This window comes from Papio anubis, chromosome 5 (assembly GCF_008728515.1).
Source record: "Papio anubis isolate 15944 chromosome 5, Panubis1.0, whole genome shotgun sequence".
Lineage (NCBI taxonomy): Eukaryota > Metazoa > Chordata > Mammalia > Primates > Cercopithecidae > Papio > Papio anubis.
The window spans coordinates 60,470,318-60,486,144 of record NC_044980.1 but is presented as its reverse complement, the minus strand read 5'-3'; the positions used below and the strand labels follow the sequence as shown (position 1 = coordinate 60,486,144).

The window sequence follows — 15,827 nt, the reverse complement described above, 5'->3', positions numbered from 1 at the left end:
TCCTTACCCTTTACTACCTGTTTATTGTTTATGGTCCACCTCTCCATCCCCTACTAGGAAGTAAACCCCAAGAGGTTAGAGGTCTTTTCTGTTTTATTCACTGATACGTTGAAAGTGTCTAGAAAAATGCTTGACACATGATAGGTGCTTAATAAATATTTGTTGAATTGAATCCAATGGTCTTGGGCATTTGCTTGGTTGGTTTGGATCTTAGTTTCTAAGTCTATTTGGTAGACATACTTGCCTCCTCGCAGCCAATATATTTGTGAAGAGAATCTGAATCAGTGAATGGCAGGTACATAGTATGTGAAAACTTTTGAATTAAGTGTTATACAGATGGGCTGTGGTATTACTGAATAGAATTCTTCACTCACCTTTCTCTATCAGTACCAGACTATTTTTGTTTGGTGTTACAGTGGAACAATAAGTATATATAGTATTTCTTTAGATTTTGTGACTTATTCCTGAATGTCTATTATTTTAAATAGGAATAAATAGGAATAGGTTCTTCTAAAAGGAAGATCAAATGTTATAATCTCTGTTTGATAAATGAGAATCTTGAGGTAAATGTAAGTTAAATTGTTGTACCCAGGTTATTTAATTTTTTTTGGCCTGGATCAGTAAGGATAATGAGACAGTCCTGGGTTCCAAGGCTGTGGTTAGCTTTGTTCACTAAATCATATGCCTTTCTAAATATGTGTTATTGTTGAACACTATACATTTTGGCAACTAGGTTTACTTATCAAAATAGAATTGCGTTTAGGAAAAAAAAAAAAAGGCCACCTCCTTTAGGGATACTTAATTGTATCTAGTATGTGCCAGATCTGTGATGTGAGGTTAGTGGCAGCAGAGATAAAGAAGGTGGACTGGACTGCCTTAAGAACATAGGGCATAAAATCCCTCAGAGTTATCACATGGATTTTTCACCTGTCAGTGTTTAGTTCTGAAGTTCCATAATTTAGTGTTTTGCTAAGGGCTTGGTTGGGTACTGTCCATCTTTTACAAGGCTATAAATTAATTTTTTTTGGTGGGGAGGCAGATAAACGCTCTCTTCCACAGATTTGATTGTTTATTTCCTCCAAATTCAAATGTCACTTTCACTGCAAAAAAGGCAGTAGATTAAGTTGATTGAGCGTCTACCTTTGTCAGACCCTGTTAAAGTTGAAGACGAATAAGATGTAGGCCCCGCTAGGGATAAAAGACTTTAAGGAAAACAAGATGTAGGCTGTTTAATATGGGAAGACAAACATTTAAGTGCATATAATACAGTGTGATAAGTACAATAATGGAAACGTGTACAAGCCACATGGCAAAGTATAGGAAATGACCAATCTGATCAAGAAGACAAGATGTTTATCAAGAATAAATATATACATATACATACTTTTTTTTTTTTTTTTTTGAGACGGAGTCTTGCTCTGTTGCCCAGGCTGGAGTGCAACGGCACGATCTCAGCTCACCACAACCTCCGCCGTCCAGGTTCAAGTGATTCTCCTGCCTCAGCCTCCAGAGTAGCTGGGATTACAGGCACCCGCCACCATGCCTGGCTAATTTTTTTTTGTATTTTTAGTAGAGACGGGGTTTCACCATGTTGGTCAGTCTGGTCTTGAGCTCCTGACCTCAGGTAATCCACCCTCCTTGGCCTCCCAAAGTGCTGGGATTAGAGACATGAGTCACTGTGCCTGGCCACATACATCATTATTATTATTACTACTGTTATTATTTTAAATAGCAGTCTTCGTGGCAAGGAGAGCCTATTTTCTTGTGGCCCAGTGTTTTACGTGCAAGTACAACTGCTTGATAGGAATAGAAAGGGAGAGAATAGGGATGGGTAAATAGTAGTAGGGCTTGGTAGGAATAGAAAGGGAGGAGAATAGGGATGGGTGAACAGTAGATTATTTTGTATCTAAAAGACCCTTTGACTTTTTATCATTGGTAATTTAGTTTCTTATTAAATCCCTCTTTAAGGAGAATTGTTCTGTGATTACTGAAAGTAATAGTGTTTCTTTTATGACAGAGGTAATTTCCCCAGGGCTGCAATTCATACATAATGTATCTTTTAAAAGTTACATACAAGTATAAGGGAATCTACTTCACACTGTCTGGAAATACACTGGGCGTTTTGGGTACATTCTCATCTCATTGAGCCAGGAGTGAATTCCTTTCCAAAGGTGAGCACTATCAGGATGAGAATCTGCTTCCCTTCCCCTCAAAGGGTAATTGTAGAGAGGACAGGATATATGCTATCCGCTATTAACTACCTGCTCCCATTTTCTCGAATCCCAAGTTTTCTCTCTAATTCATTCTCAATGTTCCTGCCAGACTTTTAGTTCTAAACATAATTTAGTTATGTTACTCTCCTTTACTAATTTATTTAATGGCTCTCCATTTGCTCATTTCTTGAAGTCTAAATCTTTTTAAAAATGCCATTTCAGGTGGCTTGTCATCTACACAGACTTCTTTTGTTTTTTGAAGACAGAGTCTCACTCTGTCGCCCAGGCTAGAGTGCAGTGGGGTGATCTCGGCTCACTGCAACCACTGCCTCCTGGGTTCAAGCAATTCCCATGCCTCAGCCTCCCGAGTAGCTGGGATTACAGGGGCATGCAACCACGTCCAACTAATTTTTATGTTTTTCGTGGAGATGGGGTTTCACCATGTTGGCCAGGCTGGTCATGAATTCCTGACCTCGGGTGATCTGCCTTCCTCAGCCTCCCAAAGTGCTGGGATTACAGACGTGAGCCACCGAACCTGGCCTCTAATGACAGACTTCAAACATAATCCCTCACCATGTCTTTCCATCCACTGTATACCCTAGCCATACCAACCATTTATTTTGCATACAATAAAAATAGACAAGGCCCCATCACCATTTAACATGCTTTATATTTTGCTTATATATGTTGTCTTCCTTTATTAAAATATAAGCTTTATCATGTAGACAGTGATTTTTTTCTGTTAGGTTTATTACTGTTTCTCTACCACCTTAGACTAGTGCCTTACACATAGTAGGCACTTGGCAAATTTGCATGGATGAATGAATTTTTAAAATCTATCTTCACATGAGTACACCAGGATTAATATTAAGTGCTTCTTCCTATGTGCTGGGGGCTATGTTCTGTTACTATTAGTGTTTTTAATTAATGGAGAATTCGGTTTCTCACATTTTTAAAAAAAAAGATAATATTTTAGGTTTGTAGCAAGAGTACTTTTTTTGATTTGTTTTTGTTTTTGTTTTTTTGAGATGGGGTCTCAACCCAGGCTGGAGTGTAGTAGTGAGATCTTGGCTCACTGTAACCTCCTCTTCCCAGGCTCAAGCAATCCTCCTACCTCAGCCTCTCGAGTAGCTGGGACCATAGGTGTGCGCCACCATGCCTGGCCAATGTTTTGTATTTTTGGTAAAGATTTCTCCATGTTGCCCAGGCTGGCCTTGAATTCCTGAGTTCAGGCAATCCACTCTCATTGGCCTCCCAAAGTGCTGGGATTACAGGCGTAACCCACCACACTTGGCTAAGTTGTTGGTATTAATGACTTGCTCTTTCTTTCTGGTAGCCTTCAACAAGAATATGATGTAATACATATATTGAGAAATTATATTCTAGACAACATTTTTCCTTAAGTGAGGAATAAGAAATCAAGTCGTTGCCAGGTGTGGTGGCTCATGCCTATAATCCCAGCACTTTGGGAGGCCGAGGTAGGATGATCACTTGAGCCCAGGAGTTTGAGACCAGCCTGGACAATGTGGCAAGACCCCGCCTCTGCAAAAATATTTAAACAGTTAGCATGTGGCTCATGCCTATAGTCTCAATTACTAAGGGAGCTGAGGCGGGGGGATCCCTTGAGCCCAGGAAGTCAAGGTAACAGTGAGCTATAATTGTGCCACTGCATTCCAGCCTGGCCACAAAGCGAAAACTTGTCTCTAAAAAAAATTAGGAAGAAAGAAAGAAAGGAAGGGAAGGTGAAGGGAGAGTGGGAGGGTGAGGAAGGAAGAAGGAAAATCAGTGTGTTTTCCTTCGATAGCTAGTCTATAAACAGAAATTTCTTTACAGCTGAACCAATGTTTTCCTTATGTTCTGTGATCAAAATACTGACTTTTCATACATTGCAGTTCTATCAGAAAAAAAAAACTTGTTTTTTTTTTTTAATTGCTGATTGTTTTTTACTATTAAAATTTATTTTAAGTTGCAATTCAGTGCTTGGAGACAGTTTTTAAGATCAGCCCAGAAGATACACACCTAGCAGTTTCACAGCCTTTGACGGAAATGTTTACCAATTCCTTCTGTAAGGTATGTTGTCATTATTTTTCTCATTATTAACTGATATAAATATGACTACAATTTTATGTTAATAGGTTGTTAATAGTTGAGGGGCCAGGTATATTAACTTCATCCTGTATATAAGGTAAATAGTCTGTCTATATGGATATAATTGGGTGTCTAAAATGTAACTCATTTAATGTGCTTTAGATTTTCATATTGATAACTATTTTCATCTTCTCACCTTTTATATTTAATGATATGTATTAGTGGACTTTTAAGTTCTTTACAGTATCTGAGTATTTTTTTTTCTTGAATGTCATTTCAATGAATCTGAGTATTTTTCGATTTCCAGCATCTGAATTGATGTTTCCCTAAAACGTGGAATACAGCTTTAAAAAGTTTTAGTGCCTAGGAAGCAGCCATGTGGAAATAGATTCATCTGGAATTGAATCATCATTTCTGAAGCAGAAGTCATCAAATTTGCCCATTGATGGGGCTCTTTAAAACAGGAAAAGGTTAAGGGTCACTGGGCAAAACTAAGACTGAAATCCAAGTTTGCTGATCCCTGTTCCTGGGGACTATTTATACATGGTCTTGGGTTTCTGGCCTTTTCAGAAAACAGACCATGAGACTGAAAAATGCTAAGGTTAGTGAGTTTAGGGCTCCCACATGTGGGTTGAACTCTCACTTGTTTCTTTGTTTTCTTTTTTTCTGAGGCAGGTCTCTCTCTGTCACCCAGCCTGGAGTCTAGTGGTGTGATCATGGCTCATTGCAGCCTCAACCACCTGGCCTCAAGCATTCCTCAATTCTCACACCTTAGACTTGCGAGCAGCTGGGACTACAAGCTCACACCACTACACCCAGTTAATTTTTGTTTGTTTGTTTTTGTTTTTTAGTAGCAATGGGGTCTTGCTTTGTTTGTTTTGTTGCCTAGGCTGGTCCTGAACTCCTGAGCTCAAGCCGTCATCCTGCCTTGGCCTCCAAAAAGTGCTCAGATTATAGCCGTGAGCCACCACACCTGGCCCCACATGTTTCTTTATGACATTTTGGTGCCTCATGGGCTCCTTTTGTTTTTCTAACTCCATACTTGAGCTTTAGTATATAATGAAGAATTCTGGAGTGAAGCTGAAACATATCTTGCACACTTCAGTCTGGAGTGGACATTGCCGACAATACCATACTTGACTGGATCCTCCAGGCTCTGTTTCTCGAACTTCTTGGAAAGAGGTTGTTAGAGTTGCAATGAAGATGGCAACTTGGCAGTAAATCATTCCCTTTTATTACACTTGGGAGAAAAATAATGCACTTATACATTAATTCATCAAACAGATGAATTCTTATCGTGTGACAAGATATAAGGAGATAGTAACGTTTATCTCTGTTCCTCATCAGGGAACTCCCTTTTTCTTCCCTTTGGTGATGGTGGGCTGTGGTTCTTGTATTGATTGGGCCTGTGGCCCCCTCAGGGAACCCTGTTTCAGTGGCTAGATATGGTTATGGATAAAGCAGACCTTCTTTGCTGTCAGATATGTGAGGCCTGTGCTTGAGACAGTTTTAGATTTGCTCACTCTTTAGCTACTGTCACCATTGACTTAATACTGAAGATGTTAGAACTTCTTTTTTTTTTTTTTTTCTTCTCAGGAAGCTCTAATTGACTTTTACCCTCTGTTTGAATAAAGCTTTTTCTTTATTTTGCTGTATCTCCCTGATTGCATTTAATTATAAGAAGTTTGTTGGTCACTATTGTTAAAATACAGTTTACTGAAACTGGCTGCCGAAAATATCTACAGTTGTGTTATATGTGGTATCATGTTTCTTTTTCTTTCTTTTTTTTTTTTTTTTTTTGAGAAGGAGACTTGCCCTGTTGCCCAGGCTAGAATGCAGTGGCACGATCTCAGCTGACTGCAACCTCCGCCTGCCGGGTTCAAGTGATTCTCCTGCCTCAGCCTCCTGAGTAGCTGGGATTACAGGCACCCGCCGCTGTGCCCGGCCCTGGCTAATTTTTGTATTTTTAATAGAGACGGAGTTTCACCATCTTGGCCAGGCTGGTGTCGAACTCCTGACCCAATGATCCGCCTGCCTCGACCTCCCAAAGTGCTGGGATTATAGGCATGAGCCACCGCGCCTGGTCTCATAATTCTTTAGTAGTCTTATTTTACAGCTATGGCTTCATTCCATATGTGTTTGTTGACAGAGTATGGCAGAGAAAGTGTAAAATTCACCTGAAATAGCATCAAGATTGTTGTAATTAAAGAAATTATTTGTCTCACCAAGTGTACTTGATTGTTATATTGGTCATTTTATCTTTAGGATACTGCTTTTCTATTTTTTTCCCCCAATTATGTTTATATACCAAGTGGATTCATTCCCTTCATTTGAAGTAGGTAGCTCTTGCTCCCCCATGGTGAACTGCTCAAATTTATGCAATGAATATGATAATTAGTTTTCAAACTATAAAACAGTGGCAATTTTGGCAAATAATTTAGAAGGATTGGGAAGACAGAAGAGATTATAATCTATTTTTTAATATGCTATTTTTCTGACCCCCAAATCGCTTTTTACCATGTATAAAGTGCCTAGGTTTATTGGAAAATTTAAAATACAAGGAACCCTAAAGCCAAGTACTGTAGGATGGTAATGTGTCTTTGAATTATGTTTAGATCCTGAGTAACTACAGTCAGTTTTAAGTAGTGACCTCTACTTAGGAAGGTTCTCATTTTGATTCTGTATTTTTATTCCAGTATTTTATGCTTAGGAAAACTGATTAGTAGATAATGATTTTTAAAAAAATAAGGACAAGACCCATATATTTGTCAGTGATTTTTTACTTGTGAATATTTATGTCTAATTTGCAAAATATATTTCTGATGTTAGAGCTATCAATTTTGTGGAAACTCTAATCAAGACAAAGGTAATGATGAATATAGACTACAGTACATAGGGCTGGGCATGGTGGCTCATGCCTATAATCCCAACACTTTGGGAGGCCAACATGGGAGAATTGCTTAAGCTAGGAGTTTGAGACCAGCCTGAGCAACATAGGGAGACCCTATCTCTATAAAAAATTTAAAAATTACTCAAGTGTAGTGGCACACACCTGTAGTCCTAGCTACTCTGGAGGCCGCGGTGGGAGGATCACTTGAGCTCTGGAGGTTGAGGTTGCAGTTAGCCATGGTCACACCACCATACTCCAGCCTGGGTGACAGAGTGAGACCCTGTCTCAAAAACAAACAAACAACAACAACAACTGTATGTATGTATGTATATTACATAGGTCAATGGCTACAAATTATGCTTCTTTAAAAAAATGATAGACTGATTTATGAACTTCAGAGTCAAGTTTAAAAGCAATACAATTTTAAAAAGATCTTTCAAAAATGAAAAAACATACTGTGTTCCCCATGCCACTCAAGATTTTTCTAAATCTTAACATTTGGTTTTCATAAGCACCTGTAGTTTGAACCTTATTAATGGAAAGTTGGTGTTGGAATGATAGTAGGTACTAAAGACAGGGATTTTATAGTGTTTTCTTTCTTTTTTTTTCTTTTTGAGAAGGAATCGTGCTCTGTTGCCCAGGCTGGAGTGCAGTGGTGCCATCTCAGCTCATTGCAAGCTCCGCCTCCCGGGTTCACGCCATTCTCCTGCCTCAGCCTCCCGAGTAGCTGGGACTACAAGTGCCCGCCACCTCGCCTGGCTAATTTTTGTGTGTGTGTGTGTTTTTAGTAAAGACAGGGTTTCATTGTGTTAGTCAGGATGGTCTCGATCTCCTGACCTCATGATCCGCCTGCCTTGGCCTCCCAAAGTGCTGGGATTACAGGCGTGAGCCACTGCGCCTGGCAGTGTTTTCTTATCTTGTAGTAAAATTAATATATGTTCATTGTTTTTAAAAAGTTGGGTCCAGGTGTGGTGGCTCATGCCTGTAATCCCAGCACTTTGGGAGGCTGGGGCAGGCAGATCACGAGGTCATGAGATCTAGACCATCCTGGCCGATGTGGTGAAACCCTGTCTTTACTAAAAATACAAAAATTAGCAGGGCGTGGTGACACGCACCTGTAGTCCCAGCTACTTGGGAGGCGGAGGCAGGAGAATTGCTTGGACCTGGGAGGTGGAGGTTGCAGTGAGCCGAGATCATGCCACTGTACTCCAGCCTGGCAACATAGCAAGACTCCATCTCAAAAAGAAAAGAAAAAAAAATTGGACAATATGGAAACATGGAAGTTAAAATTTTAATTCTGATACACATCTTTCCAGGCTGTTTTTAATGTTTGTGCTAACATATTTATATAACATATTATAAATGATTTTTTGTAGACTGATTTTGACTTTGTAAGGTATATCTTAGATAGGATATTAGACATTTTGTTCCAAAATTTTCACTAATATAAACAATCCCTTGATCATATTTCTATTCCTGTTCTTTACATACTAATTCCATTGTTTTGTTTATGAAGTAGGAGTGCCGGGTATGGGAAATGCACATTTTTTAAAAGTTTGATTCACACATTCTTCATATGCTTTTTCTTTTTTTTTTTGAGACAAGATCTGGCTCTGTTGCCCAGGCTGGAGTACAGTGCCATGATCTTAGCTCACTGCAACCTCTGCCTCCTGGGCTCAAGCCATTCTCCTATCTTAGCCTCCCAAGTAGCTGGGACTACAGGCACATGCCACCACACCTAGTTAATTTTTGTGTTTTCTGTAGAGATGGGGTTTCACCATATTGCCCAGGCTGGTCTCGAACTCCTGAGCTCAAGCTGTGCATCCACCTCGACCTCCCAAAGTGCTGGGATTAAGGCATGAGCCACCGGGTCCAGTCACACATATTCATATTTCTAATAAAAAATATATGAGAGTACTTTTCCCCTATTTTTTGTTAATGCTATTATTTAGGAATTTGATTTCATGATGTGGAGTTACAGATGATTTAAAATGTGGGTAATTTATTATTATTTTATAGTATGCTAGAATGATTCTTTATGTAGCTAAAGGGAAGTGCATTGATTTTTATTTAATTTCAGAATGATGTTCTGCCCCTTTCAAACTCAGTGCCTGAAGATGTGGGAAAAGCTGACCAATTAAAAGATGAAGGTGAATATTTCATACAAAAATGACTTACTTAGTAAAGCTTTCTGAACCTGTGGAGGAAATTACTGTCAATTGATATAGTTCTGATTTACACCACCAAGACTAGATTGTCATGAGTGCACATGGCATTTACAAAACAGAAGTGAATGTGATGGGTGAGAAGCCTGCAAGTACAGAATGGCTTGTGGGCAATACAGTTATAGCTTGCTTCAAGAGAAACAGATCTGTTGTGAGTAAAAGTTGCAGAACAAATAACTTAAGGGCGAATTGCTTCTGACTGTTTTTGCTACTTTTACTGTAGGATCTCAAATTCTTCTTTATACTTAAAAAGAGGAAAATAGTTTTCAGCATTATTTTAACTTTCGTATCTTTAGTGTTTTTGAGTTCTTTGAAATTTGTTAAGGTAGGCACGTGGTACTTGTTTATTAGCTAGCACTTTTGATTACTACATGATTAAATTTTATACTAGTTGGCTATTGAAGCATTTTTGGTTTTGATAAATAAGTCACTGTTGAGGATTTGTGTTCAATTTTTCCATTATGTCAACTATGTTAAGCTATAGACGAGAGTCGTGTCAGGCCTGCAAGGTTTGTATTACAAAGCTGTAGGGTACAGTCCTTATCTTTAACAGTGAGTGAGAGCCAATAAATTCTCTGTTCTGTATATAGACAGGGAGTTATTAGGGAATATGCTATGTTCAGAAACATTTTCTAGCCTTTTCTTTATTTCATAGCTTGAAGAAGGCAGTTGAGTTAAAAAAATATATATCGTGGCCGGACATAGTGGCTCACAGTAATCCCAGCACTTTGGGAGGCTGAGGCAGGTGGATCATGAGGTCAGGAGATCAAGACCATCTGGCCAACACGGTGAAACCCTGTCTCTACTAAAAATACAAAAATTAGCTGGGCGTGGTAGCGTGTGCCTGTAATCCCAGCTACTCGGGAGGATGAGGCGGGAGAATTGCTTGAACCCGGCAGGCGGAGGTTGTAGTGAGCTGAGATCATGCCACTGCACTCCAGCCTGGCAACAGAGAGACTCCATCTCAAAAAAAAAAAAGTGTATATATATTTATATATATTTATACACACACACACACACACACAATCACCTGGTATCTAAAAAGGTGGATATGAAACAATTATACTGTTCCTATTCCTTGGGCATGGTCATTTCTCTAGGTCTGTAAATATATACCTGTATCACTGTGGTTTTGTTTTTGTTTTTTTTTTTTGAGATGGAGTCTCTCTGCCACCTAGGCTGGAGTGCAGTGGCAGGATCTCGGCTCACTGCAACCTCTGCCTCCTGGGTTCATGCAATTCTCCTGCCTCAGCCTCCCAAGTAGCTGGTATTACAGGCATGTGCCACCACCCTTGGTGAATTTTTTTGTATTTTTAGTAGAGATGGTGTTTCACTATGTTGGCCAGGCTGGTCTTGAACTCCTGACCTGATGTGATCCACCCGCCTTGGCCTCCCAAAGTGCTGGGATTACAGGCTTGAGTCACCATGCCTGGCCTATATCACTGTTTTTAATGGCTGTGTAGTGTTACATGACACTGAGCATGTCTTACTTACCTAGACAGATAATTTTGTAATCCTAAATAACACTATCTTTGATATTTTTGTCAGTATTTCTTTTTGCTACTTAGTTTTTTTTTTTTTTTTTTTGAGATGGAGTTTTGCTCTGTTGCTCAGGCTGGAGTGCAGTGGCGCGATCTTGGCTCTCTGCAACCTCTGCCTCCCAGGTTCCAGTGATTCTCCTACCTCAGCCTCCCGAGTAGCTGGGACTACAGGCATGTGGCACCACGCCCAGCTAATTTTTGTATTTTTCGTAAATACAAAAATTTCACTATGTTAAAATTTGAGTTTCACTATGTTGGCCAGGCTGGTCTCAAACTCCTGACCTCAGGTGATCCACCCACCTTGGCCTTCCAAAGTGACGGGATTACAGATGTGAGCCACTGCGCCCAACCCTGAATTTTTATATGTTAAGTATTTTATATGTTAAATATTTATATGTTAAATATTTTATATGTTAAATGTGTTAGGCCTTTTATCATTAACTTATAGTATACATGTGCATAATATTTGTGGTATGTATATATACATTACGGTATCTACACCTTTGAGGTGACACAGGAAAAGACATACAATACAGCTTTAATAATGTAATCATAAAATGCCATCAAGACAAACAGCTCAACAGCAACATCAAAGTCTCAATAACCCAGAAAATTAAAACATTTGACATGGAAATCAAACTGTCTTTGCTAATGCAAACTTTTTGTTTCTTCATAAAAAACGATGTTTTCCTCTCAGTTTCCTTAGAGGCTTTCTATTGATTTCTGTTTTGGGGAAGATCCAAATTAATTTTTTTAACTCTAAAAGATATTTGTTGCGATATAATTCATATATCATACAGTTTATTTCTTTAAAGGGTACAATGCGTTAGTTTCTAGTATATTCTTGGAGTTGTACAGCCATTACCATAATCAATTATAGAAATTTTTTTTTTTCTTGAGACGGAGTCTCCCTCTTTCCACCAGGGTAGATGGAGTGCAGTGGTCTGACCACAGACCACTGCAGCCTCAACCTCCTGGGCTCAAGCAATCCTCCCACTTAAGCCTCCCGAGTAGCTGGGACTACAGGCACACACCACCACCCTGGCTAGTTTTTTTTTTTTTTTTTTTTGTAGAGATGGGGTTTCACCATGTTGCCCAGGCTAGTTTCTAATTCCTGGGCTCAAGCCATACGCCCGCCCTGCCCTTCCAAAGTGCTGCGATTACAAGGATGAGCCATCATACCCAGCCTACAGAACATTTTTATAACCCCCCAAACAAAAACTATGTGCTCATTAGTAGTCACTCTTTATATTCATTTTTGACTCCTAATTTACTGTAACTTGAATATTCTGTTTGTGTTCCTTGCAAATTTATGCCCCACTCTTCCTGTTAAGCAGCTAATGATCTATTAAGAACAAGGCTAATGTGAGAGTTTCTGGTTTAAGAAAACTGGAAAGAATCACAGATGCCTTTGAGATGTAAATCCTTCCTCCTAATCTCCATTGTTTCTAATATTTTCTTTTTCTTTCTTTCTTTCTTTTTTTTTTTTGAGACGGAGTTTCACTCTGTCGCCTAGGCTGGAATGCAGTGGCGCGATCTCGGCTCACTGCAAGCTCCGCCTCCCGGGTTCACGCCATTCTTCTGCCTCAGTCTCCCGAGTAGCTGGGACTACAGGCGCCCGCCACGTCGCCCGGCTAGCTTTTTGTATTTTTTTTAGTAGAGACGGGGTTTCACCGTGTTAGCCAGGATGGTCTCGATCTCCTGACCTCGTGATCCGCCCGTCTCAGCCTCCCAAAGTGCTGGGATTACAGGCTTGAGCCACCGCGCCCGGCCTCTTTTTCTTTTTTTTAAGGGTTTCACTCTGTCACCTAGACTGGAATGCAGTGGCACAATCACGGCTCACTGCAGCTTCAGCCTCCTAAGTTCATGTGATATTCCTGCCTCAGCCTCCAAGTAGCTAGGACTACAGGCATGCACCACTGCGCCTGGCTAATTTTTTTTAATTATTCTTTTTGTTAAGATGGGGGTCCCACTATATTGCCCAGGCTGGTCTCAAATTCCTGGCATCAAGTGATCCTCCCACCTTCACTTCCCAAAGTGTTGGGATTACAGGCATGAGCCACCACGCCCAGACGTATTTTGAACATTGATTCTTTTAAGTGCAGTGGACACTGCTTTTTCATTTAATGGTATACAAAAAATAGCCATGGGAAATCTCTTATTTTGCGGAACAGTTATTAACTTAGCTAAATTACTGCCAGATGTATCTGCAGATGCCCTTCCTGAAAATCAGTACTTTGCAGGCTAGCCATGGTATCTGAAATTCTCTTTCTAGAAATTAATCTCCTCAAATCCCCTTTTAAAAATAATCTAACTCTAGAGGGGATAGCACATAAAAATATTATCTGCCACTATCATGATAGCATGATTAGTTTTATCAGCTTATCCTCAGCAGGGTTCTGAGAACTTGATTATCAGCAGATGTGTGTTTTAACAGGGAAAGAGTGGAAGACCAGGTCCAGATTGAGATGGTGATTAGGGAGGGTGTTGCATCTGGAACGGGCTGGGGCAGCTCTAAAAGGGAGGAGAGAGATGAAGATAAGGAAGGTGAGAAGAGATTCACTTTTGCCATGAGATAGTCATAATTGTTGCATTTACTCTTTTAAGTCTGGATTTTTAAGGTATATAAACATTAATTTTTTAAAAGACTTTGCATTGTTAAAATGATTCAAACACACTGAAAGCTAAATAATATCAACTCTGTAGTACAATATAAAACTTACCTCCAGTGTGAATGAAAAATCATGAGGCGGACTTTCATATAATTATAGTTTCCATGATTAAAATGTATCTATCAGAGTTTATGTTTTTAATGTGTATTATACTTACTGTACATACTGGTTACTTTATTTTAGGCAATAACCACATGAAAGAAGAAAATTATGCTGCTGCAGTGGATTGTTACACACAGGCAATAGAATTGGATTCCAATAATGCGGTTTACTATTGCAACAGGTAAACTAGCACTATTGTGGCAGGTTTACAATTCTTAAACATTTACATTAATAGCTTTGAAGGACAATGCAAATCTTATTTATTTAGAAAATTTTGGAAGTTCAGCAAAATATAAAGAAGGAAGAAAAATTAAACTTATAAACTTACCATTCAGAGGCAACCACTGTTATTAATCTGTTAGCATATTTTGTCTTACATAAATTTATTCATTTTTATTTTTAATTTTTATCTTTTTTTGGGGACGTGGTCTCACTCAGTCACCCAGGCTGGAGTGCAATGGCATGATCTCGGCTCACTGCAACCTCTGCCTCCTGAGTTCAAGTGATTCTCCCACCTCAGTCTCTGCTGGGACACCAGGTGGACAGGTGCACACCACCATTTTTTTTTTTTTTTTGGTAGAGATGGGGTTTCACTGTTCATGTTGGCCAGGCTGGTCCTGAACTCCTGACTTCAAGTGATCCACCTGCCTTGGCCTCCGAAAGTGCTGGAATTACAGGCATGAGCCACCACACTCGGCCAGTTTATTCATTTTTAGATTCACCTTTGTTCACTGGGCTTATCAAAAATATGTCCTTATTTTATTGCAGTCTTTCATAAGCATTATTTAAATGGTTACAAATTAGTCTCTATTACTACTGCTTATTATTTTTTATATTTCCAGCACCTATTGTTGTGGCTAGCAAAGAAGTACTCAGCAAGGGTTATTTCTGAATAAGGAGATAGACATACCTTAGTTTACTTACCTATTGACCTACTGGTGGACATTGAAGTTGCTTCCATTTTTTTTCAATATTAACATATAAAGCTGCAATGAATATCTGTTGTTTCTAAAATATTTTTCATGCTTTAGATTTTCTGGACTTTGGATTTATCCCTGGAAATGCACTTAGTAGGTCTAGAAGTGCAAATTATTTTTAAAATTGTTGATGCAAATTACAAAATTGTCCCACCTTCTTTGAAAATATTTTGAAAAGTCTCCCTAGGAATGTATCTGTTTTGGCTACGCCCTTGATCAGCACTAAGTATGCAAATGATTAATTATTGCTAATTTAATCTTGTTTTCATATTAATTGTTCTAATTTATATTTAAGTACTGGTGAGGTTGGATCTTTTTCAAAGGTTGGCCATTTTTGTTTGTTTTTTCCTAAATTTTCTATTTATATCTTCTATAGACTGAATGTTTCTATCCCCTCAACATTCATATGCTAATGTGAATTTTAAGCCCAATCTCCAATGTCATGGTATTTGGAGGTGGGACCTTTGGAAGGTGATTTAGGTCATGAAAGGAGGATTAATACCTTTATGAAAGAGACTCTGGAGAGCTCCCCTGTCCCTCTCGCCATGTGAGGACACAGCAGGAGGAGTACCCATACCAGTTCTTAGCTTGTTTGACCCCAGACTTCTTTCTTCCTCTTTCTTGGCTCTGTCCTTTTTAACATGGGTCTGACCCCTATAGGCTGCATTTCCCAGGCTCCTTTACTATCTGGCTTTTGTATGGGTTCAGCCATAGAGGTACTGGGCAGGAGACTGGAGGGCAGAAAGAAGAGAGAAGTCTAGGTATTTCTTTCTGCTTTTTTGTTTTATTTTATTTTTTAACATCATGGTGTATATTCAGCAGGGGCTACTTCTCATCCTTGTCTTCCTACTTCTACCCGACACACATACTGCGCTCCTGGTCTTTGCCAGGTGACCTTTGGTATTGGACTTTGTACTTCGTCCTTCAGTCTTAGGGATGGTAATGGCTTCCTGTTGCGAATTTGTGGATTGCTGTACAACCCTGTTTGGCCTCTCAGCTCTTCTACCACCTTATGTAATAAGTTCCCTGAATTAAATTACTCTGTTTTAAATATTGAAGTTCCAGTAGAACTTTCTACAGTGATTGAAATGTTCTGTATCTGTACTGTCCAGGTCAGTT

At 39.3% G+C, this 15,827-nt stretch overlaps 1 protein-coding gene across 3 annotated transcripts in view; it reads left to right on the top strand.

Moving 5' to 3' along the window:
* The window catches only part of SGTB (small glutamine rich tetratricopeptide repeat containing beta), a 59,815-nt gene that overhangs the window by 6,477 nt on the left and 37,511 nt on the right, over nt 1-15,827 (top strand). For all 3 annotated transcript variants that reach the window (XM_003899742.5, XM_009208515.3, XM_009208513.4), the window contains exons 3-5: nt 4,180-4,283; nt 9,272-9,341; nt 13,813-13,912. In XM_003899742.5, coding sequence (XP_003899791.1) covers nt 4,180-4,283; nt 9,272-9,341; nt 13,813-13,912 — 274 coding nt within the window. The remainder of the gene's footprint in view (nt 1-4,179; nt 4,284-9,271; nt 9,342-13,812; nt 13,913-15,827) is intronic.